Genomic DNA, 24,400 nt, shown 5'->3' on the forward strand with positions numbered 1-24,400 from the left:
TCCAGAACAGGTAAAAATGTTGAGAACATTACTCACCATCCAGAACTTCCTCAGGAAAACCTGTCCTTTCAAAGTCGTTGTTGTTCTGGTTGTACAAACCAAAGAGCAGATAATTTGCCAGCTCCCTGCACCCTTCATTGTATCGACTGTCTATCCCTGCAAAAGCAAAACCACAGGAGAATTGTTGTGTGTCCTAACACTGCACTTAAAAAATTTATTGTCTTCCCCAATTTGTTACATTTTAAAGCAGGAGTATGAACTCAACTTCAGTGTTCTCAACTAAACCCACTGAGAGAACAGTAGGGAAAAATGAGTTTTTGCAAGATCACTGCCACACACTGACATCCCCCTTTCAACCTAAATCCACAAGCATTCCTTAAAAATTTTAAATGTCTTGTTTTCTGCAGTGCTTTGCATCCAAAATTCTGGTTTTTTTCTAGTAATTCAAACATCTGTCTGGATGCAGGATGCATTCTAATTAATATGTTCTTGATTGAAGCTTCCTAACAAACTAATCCCGTGACCCAAATCTCCTGCTTTAGAATACATGATTAAACATTATCTTATCAGTGTTATAGAGCAACCCCTGAGTCACCAGAGAGCCACTGCAGACTTCTGACAAATTGTGAAAAGATGTTCTGACAAAAAATATGGGGCACAAAGAGCTTTCAAGGGAACCTTTCCTGGTCCTTGGGAAAATTAAATGAAAACAGCTGAAGATCTGCAGCATGAAGAGACAGAAGATGAATACAAGAGGAAAGGAATGAAACCACAGATTTAGAAATTATTTTCATCCATCTTCATCTCTCAGGACGACAGTCACAGTCATAATTCTACTGTAATAAACCCAGTTTTTTCAAACAAGTAAAACTGCACATAAAGCAGCATCCTTACTATCCACATTTCACAGAGGTCACCAGACTTGACTGCCAAAAATTCCTCTAATGGCAAGTTTTCCTACCAAGTTATATTAGAATTCAGTGGAATGCTTGCCAACAAATTCGGATTTGTTACATTAGGATACAGTGGAATGGCTGCCAACAAATTAGGATTTGTTACCACTGCTAAAGGAGAGATCAGGACATGGATAATGTAATAACATGGCCTGAACATCTGAGTGTCAGCATTTGAATTGGAAACCAAACCAGTCAAGAGTCAAAACTTGGAACAAACCTTAGGGTCTCCTGTTTATGCTCCTTGTTCATGTTATGCTTCAGCTTTAGAGAGCTAACCAGATGATGTGTCTGCATCCAGCTAATGAATCCCACATCTTAATAAACTCTTTGTTCAGTAACTTTGGGTAGCTCACATATAATCCAAGGTATCTGATATTTGGTGGAAAGCTGCTTCACATCTGTCCCAGCTTTCTCAGCCCTCAAAGTTTTTTTTTCCAGCCATAATCTCCTCATTCTCCTGCTGCTTCTGACCTTTCATTCATAGGCATCCCTCTATTTTATTTACATTTTCAGCCCCATGAAAGCAGGCACACCAATGTAATCTGGAATTCAATGGGACTCAACATACAAATATTGCTGCCAAAGCCCTCGTGTCTAGGTGGGATTTTAGTTACAAACAAGTGGAGACTCCTTTCAGGAAGAAACTGTCCCATTGTTTTAGGGAACCCCATTTAAATGTAATCAATCTCCTTGGAATCATCTGCAGCCTTGGCAAGTGAGCACACAGGATCTCCTGAGGATAATCTGTTCCACTGATTACCTGCCTAACTGAGGCACCTTCTGAAGGCTCAGAGGAGCAATAATCTGGCACAGACAGACTGAAAGAGCTGGGAATGTCCAGCCCAGAAAAGAGAAGGCTCCGGAAAGACCCCTCCCAGTGCTAAAGGGGCTCCAGGAGAGCTGGAGAGGGACTGGGGACACGGGATGGAGGGACAGGACAAGGGAGAATGGTTCCCCAGTATCAGAGGGCAGGGTTGGATGGGATATTGGGAAGGAATTGTTCCCTGGGAGGGTGCTGAGGCTCTGGCACAGGGTGCCCAGAGAAGCTGTGGCTGCCCCTGGATCCCTGGAAGTGTCCAAGACCAGGACAGGGCTTGGAGTAACCTGGGACAGTGGAAAGTGTCCCTGCCCACGGCACTGAGTTGGAATTATGGAATATTTAAGGTCTCTCCAACCTAAACCATTCTATGATCCTGTAATTCTAATTTCTGGAATTTCTGTTTTCCTTAAAGCTGGGCCATGTTTTCAGTGACTGTTCTTTACCTGGGACTTTCTGCAGTCTCAGAGTTCACAATAATTAAGAAATACTGCAGTGTCATCAGTTAACATGTTTTATGGAATGAAATTAGCAGCAAAGGCAAAAGCAAAGAGTTTGAGATTTTATCTGGGTGCAGCAGCTTAGAGCAGGGAAGATCTTCCAAGCCAAACCCCAAACCCCTGCTTTTTCAGTTAATGACAGAAGGAGGGGAAGAGAAAACAAAAGATCTTAAAGGGGGACAGCTGACAAATTTAACTCATATAATAGAGGACATGGGTGAATTTATTGCTTACAGAGCACTGACAGCCATGCAGGGAAGGCATTTGTTTAACATAAACCCATGAATTCTGCAGAATATTTGCCATTTGTGGTTTACTTGGGTCTCTCAAGTATCCTGTCCAGACAGGAGCCTTCACACTGAGGCTTTAGTGCTATTCTACAGAAACATATGGAGTGAAAGGAACAGATATAGTTAGCAGAAAACAAACAGGAAATGAAACAATGACCAAGATAAGATACACCCGAGAGCATATCAGGAGTCCTCCCCAGAACAATGGGCAAGGCCATTAATTAGGAAACCCCGACGCCTGTCTCCAGCTGGGCTGGGAGTTTGGAACTCCCCCGCCTGCTCCCAAGCCATGGCCGGGTGTGGGCACGCAGTGAGTCAGCCTGAGCCCCCAGGTTCCTGCTCAGCCGCCCCTCAGCGAGCCCATTCCGTTTGTTAAATTGGCAGAAAACATTCTGGCCAAATCCGGGGGGGAAATCTGTCTGCAAGTGGGTGCAGGATACCCAAGGGCACCGGCAGGGATGTGAAATGCACGTGGGGACAGCAGGAGGAGCAGGAGGGAATGGACACATCACCTTTAGATACTGGCCCAAAACCCACACACAGCTCTGGAACTGCTGGCAGAATAATCCCTAAATAATCCTTAAAACACTCTCTGTTTGGAAAGGGAATGGGATGAACAATCAGAGCAATGGACTAAAGGTTCTCAGAATGTGGGAGAAACCCCAGCAGGGAGAGCTCCGGGTGGGATGGATATAATGGAGAAAAAATAATTGAAAAAAGATTATGTGAACATTATCTTGGTTCTGTTCACATATTGCTTTCTAGATGATAAATAATCTAGATTATTTATTTAGATTATATATTTTATTATATATTAATATATATTATTTTATATATAGTTATGATATATATGATACATCTCAATATACAGTCTATAATATATAAAATTATAATAGTATTTATTATACATTTATATATGAAATATATTACTTCATTTTATTCTATTATATATTATTATATTAATCTAAGTATATAATTATAATAATATTTATTATATATTTATGTATGAAATCTATTACTTCATTTTATTCTATTATATATTATTATATTAATCTAATTATATAATCTATCATATATAAAATTATAATATCATATCATATATATTATATATAGTTATATAGTATCTAAAATGCATCATCTAAATAAATAATCTAGATTATTTATCATCTAAAAAAGCAATATGTGAACAGAACCAAAGTAAAATAAATATTTACTGGAACAGCCTTGATAGTATCCCCACACTCTTCAAGGAGAATAAAAAATAAATATCAATATTTGCAAAAATTCATCTCCACTGTGCTGAATGGTGAAACAATTTAATCCACAATCAGAGCTGCTACAACTCCAGTGAGTTACAAACACACCCTGCTCACAGCAAATGCTCTTCCTCAGGAATCACAGCAACTGAACCACGAGCTGAAAATCTCTGCTGAAAGGTAAGAGGCCAAGAAACACCACTATCATAAAAAATAGTTCACAGTATGATTTAAGTAGATCACTTTGAACAGCAACACACTCAGCTGAGACATCAGTGCTTTTTAAAGGCATTTGACATGCCAACCTCCAAATTCCTTTTTCATGTCAGTTGTGAGGCCTTTTCTCCCCAGCAAAGAATGCAGGAATGTTACCATGCAACCCCTTCAAAATCAGATTAGAGGATTCCTTTTAAAAATCAGCTGTAACTGCATTTAAATACTTGTATCAACAGTGGGTCAGTTCTCATCTCTCTCTGGGATCTCACAGTGCTGGGTTTAATTTCAGTACAAATGTTAATGAACTTGAAGTAAAGCTGTGGAAGTTCACACAGGTTTTATCTCACAGCCCAGTATGAAACTGAAGTTGAGGTGAGGGAACTGCATTAACTCCAGGCCATTAAAAGCAGCCAAGTGAAACAGAACATGCACTGACTGTAAAAAAACATAGTTGTGAGTATTCACTTTCCACACAAGTCAAGAGGATGTAAAACTACATGGGTTTTGTCATCAGAAGCTTGTATTTGATGACAGATTTAATGCATTTATAACAGTGACATGCCTGTTTCATGGAAGTTATGCCAGAAATTCTGCAGGCTACAGGAGCCAGGCCAGAGCAGACAAGAGTCCCATTGTGGGTGCTGAGAGATCAGGGCAAAGCACAAATCTCCCAACAAAACATACCTCCTATATTTCCATACCTCAAGTGCTTATTTATGAAGAGGTATGTTCTTATGAATAGAATTAAATCCTCCACACGACACTGAGGATTACACAAAGCAATTCCTTTGTTTTCCTTAAAGCTGGGCCACGTTTTCAATGGCTGTTCTTTACCTGGGACTTTCTGCAGTCTCAGAGCTCACAATAATTAAGAAATACTGCAGTGTAACGTGTTTTATGGAATTAAATTAGCAGCAAAGGCAAAACCCAAGGAGTTTATCCTGTATGATTAAGTTTCACTGACACAGTGACCTCACAGAGCTTCTGGCTGTACAGTTACTACTTAGTCAGAGACTTAACCTCTTACCCCAGAGAATGCAGGGTAGGAAGGGTCATGTACAGTTAACACTGACTGGAAGAGAATGAGGTTATATATATTTATAAATTTTATTTCTGTGGTCCAGTAAATGAGCTTTAAGTTCTCTTGCTACATCATTAAAAAACAGAATAAAACAAAAAAAAAAAAAAAAAAAACAGACTGTGGTATCACTTCCTACACAGAGCTTCTTTATAGATACAACAGATTTCTTCTCTTTAACTACAATATATTATTTAAACAATTACTCCTCAGTCCTTTTCTCTAAGGACTCAAGTTTTCAATGGTAATGTCTGCATTTTTCCTTTAAGATCTTGACACTGATTATATAATATAAAACAAGAGCCAATGAAATGGTATTAAAGCAATACAAAACCCCTGTTATTTTCCTACAGCACGCTTGCACACGTGCACCTTTATTTCCTGCTGTCCCAGAAGAAATAAAGCACTGAAACCACATTAATTTCACATACCAACATTTAACTCCTAACTGCTTCATAGGTTTCTTAGGCCACTCTTTATAATTCTTTGTCCAAAATTAGTAAATAGGTTGAAGAATTATTTAGGGAGGAGAGAGTGTAATATCAGCTGTTCATGCCCTGAGAAACCAGGCTGGGGCTTGGAGCAGCAAGATGATTTTCTTCTTTCTGAAACTCGTGGTATCTTTATCAGCATAATGAGAACAAAAAATGTAACACTAACCTAAAATGCAGAGGATTCCATCAGGCTGAGATTTGCTGCTCTGTGTCAGGATAGTCTGAATATTTCGGAGGCGGCTACAGCTGCAAAAGAAAGAAAATTTATCCTCAAGGTCACTGTTGAGAAATGTCAAACTGGGAGGCTGAAGAGCTGACCCAGCTTTGTTTTCTTTATTACAGAAAGTAAATGGACACACTTCAACTGGGGGATTTTTTCTTGAGACATGGACCTTAAATCAAACCATTCCTGATTATTTTTGCCCACTAAAAGATGAAGTCCACAGCACTGAGAGAAGACAGGAATTTATAACTAATCCTTCAACCCATGAGCTCTGTTACTCTCCAACGTGGCAAAAATTGCTGCTCAGTTTGCTCTCACCTGGCCAGCAGAAATTCCCTTTTCTACCAGAGAAGCAAAAAGCAAAGTAACATCAGAAGGGGCCACAGGTGCACCTACATCCCAACAAGAGTTTGGGAAAGAGTTCTGGCACCTCCAGCACCATCAGGAGAATCATTAAGGTTGGAAAAGACCACCCAGATCATCAATTCAAACATGAAAGAGAAAGGAAACAATGCCAAATATTGCTGAGATTTTTTACCATAAAAATGAATAGTTTATTATATAAATTTTAATTCAGCTGTCCAATATTTCTCTTTAAACCAGGCAAAAATTCCATCTGCAACAGCCAGACAGATATTTTTTATAATCAAAGTGAATAGTTCATTATATACATTTTAATTCAGTTGCCCAATATGCATCTTTCAGCTACAACAGCCACACAGAGAGCAACACAATTTGTGCTTCCAGGCAACATTCTGTGAGTTTGTTTAAATAAAGATAAAAGACAAGAAATTTCACTGTTGGTATTAGTGAATGGGATTTCTTGTTTATAGAACTATGAGCTGCTCAGCTCCAGGAAACAAATGTCTCTCACAGAACCACTCAAATAGAGCTAAATTTATGAGCAGTTCAAACAAACAATAAAGCAAGGTCAAATATTTCTATTTTCAGCATTACTTTAGCCAAGTAAAAAAAGCAAATAGGTCTTTTCAGCAATACTACAATTACTATGCTCTACTTTTCCTGAAAGAAAGAATGTACATGAAAGGTTTCCATTATGGCAAATCTAAGTGAAATTCAAACATCAGTGATAAAGGACACACAACACTTCATTTGGAGATACTTTCACGGGAAGCACAAAGTCACTGCGGTCTCCAGCATTAATTTTATCCCTTTTTAGGTCAAATGTTTCAGTTCTGAATCCCTCAATTGTGCTTTTTACCTGGAATATTTCAATTTATATTATTTACATGGATGGATGGATGGATGGATGGATGGATGGATGGATGGATGGATATTTTGATCCACTCTTAGACACAGAAATAGAAATTAAAGCCACTGATGACAGCAAAGACTTCATCAGGTACTATCAGATGTTTGCTCACATGGGTGATGCCAGGAAATCCACAAAAACCACACTGAACTTAATGCTGCACATTTAAGCAACTACTAATTATTCATTCTTTCAAACCTCACCTCAACCTGACTCTCACAGCTGTACAAAATTAAGGTTTGTATCTTATTCTGGAAAATTTTCATCCCATCATTCAACAGAAGCCCAGACCAGCTGGCTGACAGATGATTCACTACAAGCTATTCAGAGCTCATCTTTTTATACTTCCCATATCAGGAGATAAGAGAGCAGAAAAAAAATCCCCAGCCTCTTCACTGTGGGCACAAATTGGACTTATTTCATTTGTTGGTATGGAAACAGCAACACAAGTTGCACAAGCCCACAGTTATTTAGGAGCAGCTGCAGGATTGCTGAAGCCTCTGTGAAAAAAAAAAAAAAAAGAAAAAAAAGAAAACAAGAATATGAAAGCAACTTTTTGTACAAAGCTGCCCATGAGTGAAATCCTTCTCAAAATGCTTCTTGACCTGCCTGCAGAGGAATTGTTTCCATGATTTCTGAGAGGATCTGAAGGACAAATTGGAAGGACTGGGAGAAAAACCATGTCCAAGCACTTCTGCACTGACACAGCAAGCAGCACCCAGAGTGACTTTTAATAAAGCATTTTCCATATCAGAGGGTGCATTTTCCTGTTCCTGCTCAAAGTGAGGAAAGAAACAGTCAACAGGAAAAATGCTGAGGGCACAAGAAGGACATTTCCCTTCAGCTCCTCAAAAACAAGATGCAATAATTCTTCTGCTGTTGTCAACTCTGAAGGCAAATTTAATTCTCCAGACAAAAACAGGTTTTTAAAGACCTGTAACATTTTTAGAACTTCTTAAGCATTCTAAACAGAGCAGCAATACACATTTTGATTTTGCTACCATTTTTTTCCCTCCCTGTACTGATCACTTACAGAAAAGTGGTTAGAACTCAATTTGACAAAGAACAACTACGGAAACTCATGGGGAAAGACTTCTTCCATTTTATTAAAAAATATTACCTATGAAACAAGGTAAGCGGTTCCTACGATATTTAAATTTTAATTTCAAAAGCTTCTAAAGAGTGACCCAATAAATCACATTTATCATTTAAAAGAAGTAGTGTTATGAGCCTGTGCCAGAAGACCAGAGCAGAGAAAAGCAAAATAAATGGGGTTTTTGTTTTCTTGAGTTCTGGGAAAGTATTTTCTGATCAGTTCAAGTGCTGGGTAGAAAAAGGGAAGAAGAACTGGGGGAAGAGAATCCTCACAGGTTGAGCATTTATTTCCTTTTTTATGTTTTCAGGTTAGAAATTTTATTCTCCTTGAATTATTTTCATTATTTTTCAAATAAATTATATCTTTGGTGCAGCCCTTAAAAATATCTAAAGATCTCAGATTAAGCTGCTAAAACATTTCTGCCAGGTAAATCTTGATGTCAGCGCTGTGTGTCCTGACACAAAATGTGAAAGCACAGAGCAAATTATACATTCATTATTTCACAATAAGATGTTATGTCCAATAAAGGTATTTATTTCATTCTTAATATTAAACAGACATCTTGCAGAATATTTTTCCTAGCCTTATTTAAGAAGTGAGAGAATGAGAGAATTCTTTGAAAAAGCTTCTTCACAGAAAAAATTTTCAACGTCATTTCAAGTGTGGATAAATCATTACATTCAAGGGCTGACACTAAACACACAAGACTTGTGTGCCTGAAGAAAGATGCCATTCAGAAATAAAAAGAGAATAATTAGAATTCTTACAACATGCTTTTAAACAATACAGGCTAAACTGTGTATAAAGTCAGAGGGGGGGGAAATAAAGGCATTTTCTTGGATTTCACATTAAACAGTCATCTGACAAAAACAAAAAGACTGTCCTGGGAACACAAATCCATGACTTTTCCCATCTCCAAAACAAGCACTCCTTTTCATTTTGCTCCAGCAGCACAAATTCATATGGAAACAACAACTTCCACACAAACCTGTGGGCCTTGGGATGCTCCCCTGGACGTTGTGGCTCTGGATCCACCATCTACATAACCACAGTTAAACCTACAGTAACCTGCTGCTGAAAAAAAACAAGAAAATAGGTGTGTTTGGAAACTAAGGAAGCTCCAAAATGCTGGATTTCAACAAGATTTGGGCAAGACAAGAGCTGGAAGCTATTTATCTACCTATGAGACAACTTCTGGAGCAGGTAAGAAGTTGAAATAGGTGAAGTGGGAATTTTTGCACCACTTTTGAGCAGGAGCTGGGATTTCTCTGTCGGTTTAAGGCAGGATAAAATCTCCTGGTGCTGCAAGGGACGGTCTCACCCTTCTCGCTGCCTTTCTGTGTGCACTAACGATCTCCAAGCCATGTGTCAGGTCGGATCAGCTTATGGATCCAAACAACCTCCAGCCCAGGAATTAAAAAGAAAACAACGCTTTCAAACAGCAGCAAGCTGACCTGACTGCTGATGAAGGCAGGTCAAAAGGCAAAGCCACGCTTTGGGGTGACATCTGGCAATAAAGTGTGCTTGGGCCAATTAAGGAACTGTACCTTGAGGTACTTGATATTCCGCTAATCTTGGACTGGATCCAGAAAAAAAAAAAAAAAGAGGAGATAATTGACAATCATTAACTTCTAAGAATTAGCGCTCATCTGTTCACGTCTTCACAGTAATTATGCAAAGTACCTCGCTTTACAACAGGCAGCCTGTCACAGCTCGGTAACAGACACGGCGCTGCAAGGCACGTCTGTTGGCAAATAAAGGGAATATTAACAACTGTGCCTTTCTCCATCACAAAGAACAAATCCATTTCCTCAAGAAAGCCACGAGGTGCTTGAATTTCCATTCCATCTTGTTTCTTCTCCCACAGTGCTTTTTCCCCTGGCTGCTGGCTGGATTTAACCTGTGTTCAAGCTGCCTTTTCTTGACGTGGTAATCCAGAACTGAGGCAGCACCGACATCAGCACTGATCCCTCTTGGAATCCTGGATGCTGAGAATTTTAAACTTTCTGTGCTGAAGCACACAGACCCACAAGAAAATATTATATTTGACCTGAGGCCGTGGAGAAGCTTCCAAAATTTATTGATAGCACTGTAATTATGGGGGTGTAGTTTGATTAGAAGTGTGTAACATCACAGGGTGGAAAACTCAGAGTTTAAGGTTTTAGAATATACCAATATATATGGGGCAAGATGGAGATTTTAGGGCAGTGGCTGGTTGTTCTTCCTCACCTTCTTCATGAGTTTGGGTGGTATTTTGTGGACAGAAAAGTCCACCTTGCGTGTTATAAATACATATTATAATATTGGCTTTTCACAAATATTAAAATGAATACTATATGTGTTATGTTAGAAAGTTATGCTGTATTAATCTCTTTTAAGTAGTCCAGTAAATATAGTTTTTAAGCTATAGTTTTTAAACTATAACTAGTTTTTAAACTGTAACTAGCTCAAGGAATAGAAAAGATAATGAAAAAAATCTTCACATTATTCTGTCTAGATCGAGATAACAGCAACAGACACAAAATTCCAAGAGAAGAATTACTGTCTCCTTATCAAGAAAGCTCAGACTTCGAGGAACCAAGAAAGCTGATTTACAAGATGGGGGGGAAGCCAAAATTAAGTAATAACACCCAGGTTTAAAATAAATGTTTGAATCATGTATGAGATATATGAATATGCAAAAGGCTATTGCTTTTAAAGGGTAATCTTTTGTTAGCAAGGGGTGCTTTTTGGCAGAGTGCAAGGCACCCAGACATCCGTAATTCTTCGCTTTTTATTGTCTCTTATTGTCCTAATTTCCATCACTATTTCCATTACTATTAAACTCCTAAAATTTTGACAAAAGTGACTGGCATTTTTCACATTGTGGGACATAAGTTATCAGTTATTGGGTTAGAAGTGAAAATAATTTAGGTGTCATTTCTTAATTGGATAGTTTAGCCTTAAAAGACCTTGTAACAAAAGATATTTTGTGCCTTGTTAGTAGAATGCTGTAGAACTCACGAGTTGTAATATAAAAAAGAAATAATTAACATCTAAGCCTGAATGCAAAATGTCATCTCAAGTGCCTTCAATCCCGACCTCGACACAGGCAGAAAAAAGAAGGTGAGAACCAGCAGATCCCTGCCTGATTCCCAGTGGATTCCCAGTGGATTCCCAGTTCCCAGTGGATTCCCAGTGGATTCCCAGTTCCCAGTGGATTCCCAGTTCCCAGTGGACTTTAACAGCCTGGCAGCTGTGTTTAATTGTGCCCAATTCAGCTGACAAAGGCTGGGATTTCGCTGCCTTCCGTGTGTTTCATCTTGGCAGGTGTTTCACTCCTCCCCCACAAAGGCTTGGCAGCCCTAAAAACCCGCACGTGGCCGGGGTTGGATGGATGGCAGGGAAAAATCAGAGATATCCCTGGCAAACCAAGGAGAATCCCCACATCAGAAGAAATCCTCGCCTTGAATAGATTCATGCTGCGTATCAAAATCAATGGTTTTACCAATAACAGCCTGATTTAGCATAAATAAATAAATTAAACAGAATGATAAATCACAGGGCTTTTTCCCCCCAAGTCTCCTTGTTAACTCGCTGTTGTGAACATCTGTTTCCATTTTATTTTAGTCCCTGAAAAATCAAGTTTATATTTCTTGGGTCTTTTGTCGACTGCATGATTTCTATCAGAAATGTTGCCTGCTTGTGTTAAGAATCCAGGATTTTCCTGGATTTCTCACAGTCTGACATTATCCCCACCTTACTGTAGCTGTGAAAACAGACACCAGAAGTCAGATTGAGCTAAAGACTCTCAGAATTCCATTGATTTCAAAATAACTTCTTCACTTGGCACTCATAAAAGACAACATTCACCCACCTTAAAATATACGTCTATTTCCCAGCTGATTTGTAAATTTCGCTACAGTGAGCATAGGGATGTTGACTATAAATAGGAGGGCAAGTAATTTTTTAGGAACAGCGAGAAAAAAATGGACACAGATAAATAAATTTTTAACTTTATGTGCATTTTCAGGGCCAAATCTTGACTTTAAGTGGACAGGAATATTCAATTCTGTAATCCAGAGACCTCAAAGCACACAGGAACAAGCCTGAATCTCTCCTTACTAAACATCTGGAACTGCCTGATGTCGTTCTGCACAAGCACAAACTTTTTGAGGATCTTTACTAAATGATGGGTTGCCCATCACTTACACACCAGTCAGACCCTCAGCCTTGATGTTCTCTCTCTTTAACAGGCTGATGTACAAAAACCATGTCTGTATTTTCATTTTCTTATGTTGCAGCGCATTATGGAGAGCATCAACTATTCCCTTCCAAAAATATTATCAGCTGAGAAAATGACAATGATTGAAAAAGTGACAAAGATCAGATGGAGGGTGATTATTCTGCTATCACTCACTCTGTGATTAAAAAACAGGGCACTGCCAGGCACTTGGGCAGAAATCAAAGTTCATTTTCTGTGCCTCAAGACTAAATTCACCTTCAGGGCTCATTCCTGGGCCAGAACCTCTGCAGCCACGTGGCCACAAAGCTCCAAATCAGATGGTGAGATGATCACAAAGGGAGAATTCCAGCTGAAAGGTCCACACCATAGCTCTGCTCCTCCCCGTGGCAAATTTCCCTTCTACCTCTCTACTCCCATCAATCAAATGGTTCCACACCCCTCAATTTTCACTGTAGAAGATCCTAAGCATTCTCATTTCCCTAAGGTGGCAGAAAACCATTCATATTCAAGGAATGGGGGTTGTTTCTTTTTTTTTTTCCCTCCTGTACTTCAAGTTAAATCAGCTCTCTCTTTGCATTGCTAAAATACAGCACATTCCTTAAAAAAAAAAAAATAAAAATTCCAATGCAACTGTGCTCTTACAAAATCCTGAACCTCGGCATAATTACATAAGGAACACAACACAGGCAAAGAAAAATTTGTTAATCTTTCATCACAGAAAAGTCCCCTACAAAAATTGGTTGGGAAACCACAACAACTCTTTGGTCCTGTGCTCCCAAATACCCCATTCATGGGAAAAAAAAAAAAAAAAAAGCTACATATTTAACCAGGATGTGATTAACAACAGAACAGTTTAGAGCAGGAGAAGCACAGAGGAAGAGACAACAGAAAAATTAACCCAAGGACTTATTTTGCATTTCCCCACATGGACACATGGTTAGAACTCATCTGTATTATGTTACCACCATGGATAATGGATAATGAGGATTTGCTCTACTCTGTTTTACATAAATGTTAATTCAGATTGGGTGGGTACAGAGTGCTCTAAAATAGAAGAAATCTGCATTGATTTTCTGATGCAGATATTTAAAACAAACAAACCTGACAGGAATTCTGTTCAGAAACGTCTGTGTTCACAAGGAAAACACTCATTCACCACTAAACACAGGCACATGAAAGATGACATCACCTCCCAAAAAGACTTCCCCTTTTTTGGGCAGCACTTCTCTCTTACTTAAGGGATTTTTTTCTTTCTATTTCCAAACCCATTCTTTACTTGTTACAATGCCGAGGGTCGCCAGCTCCCAAAGTGCCACATGGCAGACCAAAACTCTCAAGTATGTGGAAGAACTCCAAGAATTATCTCTGGCTCTTTCTCTAGTCTTTATATAGTCTGAAGAATTTTTCCATTCCTGTTTAGGAACTTGGGGGCAGGGGGAGGAGGGTAACAGATTGTTTTGTTTTAAGTTATTTTTATTAACTGCCTGCTATCTGCTGACTGCCTGGGAAATTTATTGCAAACACTGGCCTCCATCTGGCCTGACAATAAAAATTTTTTTAAAAAGAACTGCACAAGAATGAACGTTAAGGAGGAAAAAAAATTAACAGATGACATGGCTCCTACAAATGCACCAAATTACAGTTGCTGGATGCATCCCCCAGTGGAGCTCAAAAGCTTGCAGATGTTCAGAGAGTCGAAATGTTCTCATGACAACACTAAAACAGGGTCTCAGATTACAAAAATCACTCAGGAAGAGGAAGGCTTGAGTGGAAACCATTTTCTCTCTCAGCATTTTTTTTTTCTTACCATCTTGGCATTTCATTACCCAACATGAATTTCTTTATAGCTTTAAAGAAATTCTAAGCTCTTTCTAAATAATTAAGATTAATTTATTCTGTGAAAAAAAAAAATTTTGAAAAGGTCATTTTTCATTCTGTCTTATTTTGAATTCAGAAATGGAGAGAGGGAACATAACCAGCCTTGTTCATGCATTTCAAGGCAGCAGAACAACCTCCATTTCTCCCTCTCTCACTGCAGAATTCCTCATTTCACTGGCAAATTATCCAAAAAGTGAAAATGCTTTTGTTCCCTCCTTGTACTTAAGATAAAGAGCTGTTTGGTTTTGGTGTTTGTTTGTTTTTTAATTGAAAATCTACAGCAAGCACAGACCCAGGTAGCTTGGCCAAGTGTTTGTCTGCGATTCACGTGCAAGGTCTCCATTCCCTGATTATCTGGCTTCCCACTGCTGAATACTTCCATGTATTGTGCTGGAACTATTGAAAGCATCAAGCACTTCAGTTCCTGGGCTGTCCTTTGTGGTACCAAAAAACAGAATCATGGAATCATTTCGGTTGGAAAAGCTCTCCAAGACCATCAAGTCCAACTGTTAGCCCAGCACTGCCAAAGCCACCATTAAACCTCCTCACTAAGCACCACAAAAACGTTTTTTAACTGCCTTTTAAATACCTGGAGACTCTACCACTGCCCTGGGCAGCCTGTTCCAGTGCTGGACAATCCTCCCAGCAGAGAAATGTTTCTTAACACCCAACCTAAACCTCTCCTGGCACAACTTGAGGCTGTTTGCTCTATTCAAACCCTTCAGATAATGGGCTGCAGCCTCATACACATGGGTGCACCTTAAGTGTTTCCAAAAGGAAAAAGAGCTCTGGCGACCTAAGGATACCTGAGCTGACACCTGAGCTCCCACAGAGCCAATGCCACCATCTCACATGTCCCCACACCCCAGCTCCTGTCAAGCCCAACCCAACATATTTTCAGAACTCAGGAAATTTTATTACCTTTGTATCCACAAACCCCTCCCCCCCAGCAGGTGCCCACACAAATACAGCCTCTTCTTTCTCTCCATAATCCCAAACCTCAGCTGTCCCTATCCTAATTCACTTTTCCTGCCTTTCACAAGCCTTTTTTTTTTTTTTTCCCTTATTGCCAAGACAGCCCGTGCCCAACCCCTCCCAAATCAGTGCCAGGTTTATCCCCTAGAGAAACACAACCCCAAACTCACTCTCTGCACACCAGCCCTGCTCCGAGCCCCCCGTGATGTCCTGCTGCTCCTCATCCTCCGCAGCCTCCCACACACCCTCCTGCAGCAGGATTCAGCCTTTGACAATCCCTCCATCCACAAGGTCACGTCAGGCCCCTGTCTGCCACCCTGGCAGGGCCACCAACACCTCCCTCCCGGTAGCCACCTGCCAAATCTACCTGTCCCCATCGTGGCCAATCCTTTCCCTCTCGTTCCCAGCCTCTCACATGCTGCTCCAGCCCCCCCCAAAAGACCCTTAATGATCCCAAATCCGACAGCAACACCCCCCGCACAGCTCAGTGCCAAGGCACTCTCCTTAACGCCCCATCGCTTCTGTCCCACCCCCAAAGCCGTGCACCCCATCCTTCCCACCCCCAACGCCTTCAATCCGGTGTTAAACCCTATTTTACCCCAAATCAGCACCCTCAGCTCTGCGAACACCCCACCTTCTCCCACATCAAACCCCTTAAGGCCCCATCCTACCGCTTGAAACCTCTCCCCAACCCCTCTATTCCAGCGCACTTCAGCACCTCCAAAGCGCTGCGCCCCGCATCCCTCGCTCCCCAACGCCCCCAAACAGGCGTTTAACCCGATTTCCTCCACGAGCTGTGAAAAACCCGGCTTCTCGCACACCAAATCCCTCCTCAGTTCATCCAAACCCTCCACATCCCCCCTTCAGCGCCCCTCCAATAGACCCCGCACACCCCTTCCCTACGCCACAGCCCCTTCAGCGCAGCCCTGCCGCTGGCTGTCACCCCTCTCCTCGCCTTCCCCGCTGCCCCTCCGGTACCTGACGAAGGGCCCCGGGGCTCGGGGCCGGGGCCGGTGTCGCGGGGGCGGCGGGAGGAGCGCGGAGCGGCCGCACAGCGCCATGGCGACCGCGATGCGCCTGAGGGACGGGGCGGCTCCGCCACTGCGGCCCCGCGCCCCGCCCCGCGCCGCGCGCACCACTCGGCCCGGGGGGGGAAAGGATACGGCACACCCGCACCGCTCCCTCTTCTCCCAGCTTGTCCGTCCGCGCAGGATTTATCCCGAGTGTTTTTTCTCCTCTCGCAGGAAATGCGGTTGGGAATTCTTGGATAGCGGCCCTAGCTGGGAGCAAACATAGCGGGGATGAGGTTGGTCACCCCTCCGGCAGGAATGGGCTCGTCCAAGTCCAGCCCCCTGCTCACACACCCCACACGCCCCCCTCCCCCCCGCTCGCTCTTGGGCGCGTCCAGCCCCCACCACGGCTGATGTCCCCCCCCACGACGGGGCGTGGGCTCGTCCGATGCCAGGGAGACCCGGGGGGGGGGGGGGGCGAGGGGGACAAGGGACCCCTGAGACCCCCCGGGAGGGGATGAGGGGGACAAGATACCCCTGAGACCCTGGGAGGGGGGACAAGGGACCCCTGAGACCCCGGGGAGAGAGGACAAGGGACCCCCTGAGACCCTGGGGAAGGGAGGACAAGGGACCCCTGAGACCCCCTGGAGGGGATGGGGGGGACAAGGGACCCCTGAGACCCCGGGGAGAGAGGGGACAAGGGACCCCTGAGACCCCGGGGAAGGGGGACAAGGGACCCCTGAAACCCCGAGGAGGGGGAACAAGGGACCCCCTGAAAACTCCTGGGACCTCCGTGCAGGGGTGACACGGATTCCCCTGGAACCCCCTGAAGCCCTTAGGGAGGGGTGTCACGGAGTGCCCCCCGAGAATGGGTGACACAAAACCCTCCGGGGAGGGGTGACACAGAGCCCCGAGGAGCAGGGGGACACGGAGATATCCCGCAGAGCCCCGAGGGATGATGATGTGTCCTGGAGCTCCAGGGAGTGATGTACCCTGGTCTCCCCAAAGTGTTGCCCCCCCAAACACCCTACAGCACACAGACATGCCCTGGCTGCCCGTGTCCCCCCATGGGACCCCTGCCCTACCCCACTTGCCCCAAAAGCACCACAGCCCCATCTGGGCACCCCTCTGTCACCAGCACCCCACATAGTTCTTTTCTTGTTATCCCCCAAAAATAACCCCACTTCACAACCAGCACCCCTCTGTGCTGGCTGTGTCCTAGTGCCAGCACAACCATCCTTACAGACACCCTTTATTCTCGTCACACGTGAAATTCAGGGAGTTTTGCCTCCTCTGCCTTATCCTGCTCTGCCCAGAGATCCCAGCCTCGCCTGGCCTCTGACACCCTTTCCCCAATCTTCCCAGTCTTCTCCTATTTTACTGATGTGTCACCACTGCCAAAGCACTGAGCCAGCAGCACCCCCAGCTTCCAGGGAGCAGGAGCAGGGATTTTAGGTCCTGCACAGAAACCCTCCAAGGATCTATAAAGGACTGAGGTCATCACAACACAGGGAAGGATCTGGAGCCAGGCTTTAATGGACCGTGAGGGGGGCACATGGCTGGAAACCCATTAATCACACATCCCTCAGCTGAGGGGAGCACATCCTGCTCCTCCTGCATCCTCCTGCTTCACCACCTGTCGGAATCACCCCCAGATTGGGGTGACCCCGGGTGGTGGTAAAGTCTCTCCTCCAACCCGTGCCTTCAAAGAAAGACTCAGTAGTCTTCAGTTGTCTGGTCTCAAGGCAGTTTATTGCATGTTATCTTAAGGCACACACACTCCCTGGCATTCTCTCTGACTCCTTCTCCCTCTGCGTCTCTCTCCGTCTCCCCCGCCCAAGGGGCTGGTGCCATCTTTTATATCACACATTACCTATTAAATGTTTATAGTTTTTCCCCAATGCCTATCACCTATATTGAACAGTGACTTTCTACTCTAAACCAATCTGTGAGTGCCAACATCACCAAGAACGTGGAGGATAGGAAGGAGAAAGAAGGAGGACAGGGCACGCCCAAATCCCTCCATCTTAGAACTTCTGACCCCCATGTACAAAACTCAGACCCCTCTGTGCAAGGCCTAAAACCCCCCTGTACAGCACTCAAAAATCCTTTCACTTTGTGACTACTTCTATTATAATATCTAAACTTTTGTGATTTCTTGTTCTTCCTGCAAGGTTGGTAAATTGTTCCATGGGTCAAATTCAAAACCACAGGGGTTTCCAGCTGCCTGCCAGGGTCTCAGAGGCTCCTGATCTGGACCCAGAACATCCAAGAGTGTCTGAGGGACACCTTGGGTTCCGACAACCACCCACCCCCGGGGGAAGGAAGAGCTGCCCCATGGCGTGACTAGAGGCTGAGTAAGCATTAAGAAGGACTGAACTTGCTGTGGAGGCTCTCATTCCCCCCCCCCCAGGACGTTAATCCCCATCCCCCAGTGCTAATCTGTGAGGAGCTCCCTGCACCGTGTCCATCCCGTTAATCACCCCAGCTCCTCGTCCCTGGCGGAGAGTGGGATAAGACCCTTCGTCTGCATCTTATTTTAATTACACCAGCATTTGCCAGCAGCAGCGTAAAGCCCAGAATCTGCAGCTTTGGGGTGTGATGGAAACATGGGGCTGCCTGGAGCAAGCTCCCTTTCCCTTCCCAAAGGACCCCAATCCAGTGGGGAACACTCACTCCCACCTGGCTTTTAACCTGGTGCAGGTGAGAACACGTTCCAAAGCGTTCTTTCCTTTTTTCCCCACAAACCAAAACGGACTTTGCCCGCTGCCACAGAGCAAAGACAAGATAAATAAATATGCTGGGCTGTGGCCCAGCTGCCCTGCAGCCACCTGGAAGCGTTTTAGCTGGCCCTGATAAAGTTCTGATGGTTCCATGTATGGACAAGTCCCCACGGCACAGGTTGTGCTGACAAGGAGCTGGCACCATCCCAATCCCAAGCTCTCCCTGGTTTTTGAGCCCCTGGATACACTTTGAGCTTGCTAAGGTACCACCAGCAACAGGAGCTGAAGGAAAAGTGGATAGGATTGCTAAAAACCCCTTAGCTTCCCTCTGGAAGGATCCTAAAATGCATCCCTCCTGCTTCTCTTGTCTTTTGCTGAGTGGGACAGTCTCCTGCAGAGCTCCTGCTGGTCGTCCCATGCCAGTCCATGAACCAGCAGCTTCCAGAGGCTTTCCCAAGCCCCCTCTACATCCAACACTCACAAGAGGAAGGAGACTGACAGCGCAACCTTTCCCTGCAACATCTGGCTGCTGTGTTGGCTCCTTCCATCTCCTCTTCATCTCCATGAGCCTGCCCAGGCACTCCAAAGCCCCAGGAACACAGCAAAGCTATGGTGGGAGAGGAGAGGAGAGGGAAAAGGGATATTCCCAGCATGGGATTTAAGGACATTTTGCCCCCAAGACTCTTTCAGCCAACAAGGGGAGGCATTTCACACCACTGCTGTGGCCTGCAGTCTCGTATTTCCCTTGGGATGAAAAATCAGGTCAACAACCTGGAAAACACCTGACAGAGAGGTCAGGATTCCTGGAGAAGGAGTGAGGTGAGGTGGAAGGGGAAAGAACGTGACATCAGCTATTGTTCCTGCTCTCCAGCTTCCTCAGCTTCGCTATCCCACTATTGTTGCACGTTTTGAGGGCTGCAAAAGCTGAATGAAATCCACAACAATTCCCAAAGAGAGGAAGAGGGGAGCAGAGCGGTTTGCAAAGAGGGGGAAAGCTGCTGCTGGTGTTTCTTGGTGGGTCCTCCTGACCTAGATCTTGTCCAAAAGTAAACACCAGATCTGGGTTGAGTCTGCTCGTGTGACCCGGACGAGGGCTGATCCTCGCTGTGTTTTCAGCTTGGGTACCTCAGTGTTGGCCTCTGCTCATGGAAACAGCTGCCTTCACACCCTCTTCCCTGGATACCTGTTTATTTTTAGCAAATCCCTGCTGGAGAAAACAATGCTGTACACACAGGGAGGCCAGAATTAGCTGTTCACCCTGAGATGTGCACCTGGAGAGGTTCTTTATTCCTCCACCCATGAGGAATGCCTAAACTTCCCACCCTGGGCTGATGATTGCACAGTGAGGCTGGAGGTTGAATTTTATGTAAAAATTAATTGGTACGTCCCAAGCTACCGGGACCTGCACAACCCTTCCCCACGGAAAACATTGGCTGCTGGGAATGTGGGCCGTGGGATGGCTTTGGTGTCCTGGTGCACGCTAAGGAACCATCCATGAGCCGTCCTGCAGGACTTCCCAGGATGGTGGAACCCCAGGAAGACCTGTCTCCATCCCTGATGGGCAAAGGCAAGCCCAGAAATAAACCCAGAGTCAGCAGCTCCAAATAAAACCAAACAGAAAAGCTTTATGACTCACAAATCCCATTTTCAGCATTCTAAGAGCCAAGGATCCATCCTTTAGGGTTTTCAATTTGCTTTTTCCTTATCCCTCTGTAGCATCAAGGAGCTATTTTCCTACTGTAACAGCACCTTTAAGGAAATAATTCGGATTTCTTGGAGAGAAAACATGAATTGTGCTGTGCTTGCGTGGTAAACAAACAAGGTAGTCCCTTGCTGTGCTTCGTAAGAACTGTTTTTCTTCCTTTTTGCTCAGATTTATGGGGTCCTGTTGTATTTATGGGATCCCATGAATGCTTCAGAGGACTCCACCCTCCAGGCAATGGATGTTCATTCAGAGAATGGACTTGCTGCCTACAGAGCTCTTACTGAAAAATTTATGAATAGCATGAGAAAGGGATAAAACGAGACTGTTTGGAAAGTTTCCCACTTTTACCTGGGCAGGGAAAATTAAGTAATAAATAATGATGGCTATAAAAAGCCTCCTACTCCATCTATCCAAGTTCTTCAGGCTAGAAGATCCTCATTCTTCTCTAGTGCTATTTTGGGAGGAGAGATATTAAAATTTCCCCTGCCCTGAAATGATTGTTTTATTCTTACCACAAAAAAAAAAAAAAGCAGCCCCCAGGTCAAAGAAAACAAAAGGGTGAGTTACTTCAACAAGCTGAGATCTGCTTGTTTATACCACCCTGAATCTGGCACCACCCACCCATCAAACACAGGGTGGAGATGCAGGAGGTGATGGAGACACAACACACCAAGATCCTGCAAGAACAGGAAACTACTCAAAAAAATAGCAGTGCTGACCCCGAGTTACCCAGACTTGTTTTGTTATAGCCACTGCTCTTTGTAAATGAAGAGTTTGGCTACGATATAGAGGGGTGACCAGGAAATGGAAAGGATTTTTTGGATGTTCTGTTTGCACAATGGCTCCGTGCAAGGAGGGAATTTGGTGCTGGTGGTGGTCACTGCTGAAGTTCCTTTTGGCTTTTCCAAGAGTGGATGGAGCAAAAAGATGTTTGATGCCAGATGGGGGGAACAAACCACTGTCCCTGAGAGTAATTTAATGTCATGGCTTCTTCATTTCAACGTGTTTTGGGATATCTCCAGGTGATGCAGGATCATGGAATAACTTGGGCTGGAAGGGACTTGAAGACCATCTTGTTTGGCCATGTCAGGTTTACCAGCGTGGCATTTGGTCTGCAAAAAATCAGGAAATTGCTGTCTGGAGGGGTGTGCTGGTGTCTCTTCCCTGACACCCTGGATGCTCTGGAAAGGTTCTTCAAAAGAAGGAACAGTTTGGGAATACTGGGGTAGGAGCAGAGGGAAATTCAGGTTGGAAGGGACCTCGGGATGTCTCTACTCCAACCTCCTGCTCAGAGCAGGGTCACCCAGGAGGTCAGCCCAGGTTGCTCTGGGCTGTCTGCAGTTTGCTTCTGAAACCATCCAAGGATGGAGACACTGAAACGTCCCTGGGACCCTCCCTGGTACCCCAAACCTCAAAGATATCCCTGGGATCTGCTCCTCTCCCACTGCTCGCCCCACAGCCTCCCCATAGCCACCCTCAGCATTCCAGGTGTGTGGCCACCACCCCCTGGAGCCAACCAGCCCTAAGCTCATCTTTTTTTCCCAGTTTTTGAGCCTCAGATGAACAGAGGAAGCCAAACCCCACAGCATTTGCTGTGTGGCCTCCCCTGCATCTCGTTATCTCCAGGAACAACTTCCCACCTCTCCCATCCCGCTTCCTCCGGAGCTCAAATCCCTCCCTTCATTGTGCTTCACCCTTCCAGGAGCCTCCTCTCAACACTGCCTGAGGATACACTGCTTAAAACCTGATTTAAGGCAGCACCTCCTGATTTTGCAGCTCCCCAGCTCGCTCTCAAGTCTCTGCCTGTTGGCCTGGGGAGAGGCTGCGACTTCAGGCACTGCAGCATCTTCAAAGGCTGGATGTGCAAGGGAAGAGCATCTCCAAGCTTCTCCACGTTGGGCAGAGCTCCTCAGCTGGTGGTCCTGGAGAGCTCTGGGCTCCTCCTAAGGCATCCACAGGAGATGATTAAGAAAGTAAATTGGCCAGGATGCTTCTGTTCGCTGTAACTCCGTTGCATCATGCTGTGAAATTGTTAGGGTTTCTATGAAGATATGGATCATAGAATTCCAGAATGGTTTGGGTTGGAAGATGCCTTAAAGATGATCTTGTTCCACCTTCCTGCTCTGGGCAGAGCCAGGCAGCCTGTGCCAGGGCCTCACCACCCTTACAGCAAAGAATTTTTTCCCAATATTCCATCTAAATGTCCCCTCTGCCATTCCCGTTGTCCTGGCACTCCAGGCCCTTGTCATGAACGAGCCATGGAAATTTCTCCTGGTTTTCCTTTTCCAAACAGGCCCACAGAAGCTCTTTCTGTCTAAGAGGATTTCTCTTCATCTTTCACTCAACATTTTTCCCAGAAATCAGCCAGAATTTCTCCTTAGCAGGAATTTTGCTTTCCTGGACTCCCCGTTTTCAGCTTGCAATGGTTTCTGTCTCAGAAATGTGAGCAGAGAATGCCGGGGATCTCAGGAAGGGAAAATCCATCTAAGCTTTTCATCTCCTTTTGTCAGCATTTCATTTAAGTAGGATTTTCATGCTGCTGATTCATCTCCAAGTGCTTCCCACCCATCTCCATGTTCATTCCAGTGCTTCCCACATCCTTTGCAAGGGGAGGGAACCACCAGCACTGCAGTGGGATCAGAGACCTAAATCCTCTGAATCCCTCCTTTTTCTCCAAAGAACATTTATGGCCTCAGGCTCCATCACTGATTTCCACCCTGCAGAGTCACCACGGCCTCTCAATCTCCTTTTGAGCCTCGTTCATGGCAAAATGCAGCTCCTGAGCAGGTTCCCTGCAGCGTTTCCCGGATATCCGATGGAGCAGTACCTCACTGACCACTTCTCTGTGCACTCTGTTTGTTGGCTCCAGGGGAAGGAAACAACAATGAGATCACTTGGAAAGATGTTTTTTTTTTTTTTTTCTTCAGATTTGGCTTGCCCAGTGGAAATCCAGGAGTGCGGTCAAGAAACGATGAGCAGAGATTCCCTTCACCCTGTGCGGAAACTGAAATTAAACTCATTTTCGCTCATCCATGAAAACAAAGGTGATGATAATTACAACCAGCAGCACTCCATCCTCCTCTTCCATCCTGCCTCGCTCCAGAGGGAGGAAGGCTGAGCTCACAGCTTGATGGAGGGGCTGTGGGAACCAGCAGGGACAAAACTGGGACAAAGCCAGCAGCCAGAGCACCGTGCCGGGCTCAGCTCCCAGGTTTTGTTCAGTGATGGATGGGAACGAGCACATTGTGTCCCCCGGAGCCATTTAATCATGGATTTGATGCTCAGCATGGATCCTGCAGCTCTACCAGAGGCAGACTGGGATGTTCTCAGCGAGGCCTCTCCGCGTGGCAGCATTCCGGGCTCGCGAGCCGCCGCATCCCTCCGCTACCAAGACAAATTAGAGGAACACGGCTCATTTTATGGCTTGCTCCGAGCAGGTCAGCCTGGAGGCCACCACAAAAGGATCCTCTGCAGATCCAACATGCAGTTACAGAGATTTGGGAGGGAATGCACGTTGGAAAACGTCGCGTTTGGTCAATTCTCTGCTTCTCGGCGCGCGGCGTTTTCGCAGCTGCAGGCAAGGAAAAGGGAGCAGCTCATTTAATGAAGCTTTGGGAAGGAAAGCTGTGGAGAGCTTCCCCCTTCCCAATTATTCTTGTGAAATGCACAGCTTGGGAAAGCACAC

General features: G+C 44.6%; 1 protein-coding gene across 1 annotated transcript in view; it reads right to left on the reverse strand.

Annotated features, from left to right (window-relative positions):
* Positions 1–16,369, reverse strand: part of DNAAF9 (dynein axonemal assembly factor 9) — a 69,739-nt gene extending 53,370 nt beyond the window's left edge. Inside the window, exons 1-3 of the mRNA XM_053975638.1 lie at positions 16,256–16,369; positions 5,774–5,853; positions 37–156 (exon numbers count right to left, since the gene is read on the reverse strand). Of these exons, the coding sequence (XP_053831613.1) occupies positions 37–156; positions 5,774–5,853; positions 16,256–16,338 (283 nt within the window). The 5' untranslated portion in view covers positions 16,339–16,369. The remainder of the gene's footprint in view (positions 1–36; positions 157–5,773; positions 5,854–16,255) is intronic.
* Between the last annotated feature and the right edge of the window lie 8,031 nt (positions 16,370–24,400).

The sequence above is a fragment of the Vidua macroura genome, chromosome 4 (genome assembly GCF_024509145.1).
Source record: "Vidua macroura isolate BioBank_ID:100142 chromosome 4, ASM2450914v1, whole genome shotgun sequence".
Classification (NCBI taxonomy): Eukaryota; Metazoa; Chordata; class Aves; order Passeriformes; family Viduidae; genus Vidua; species Vidua macroura.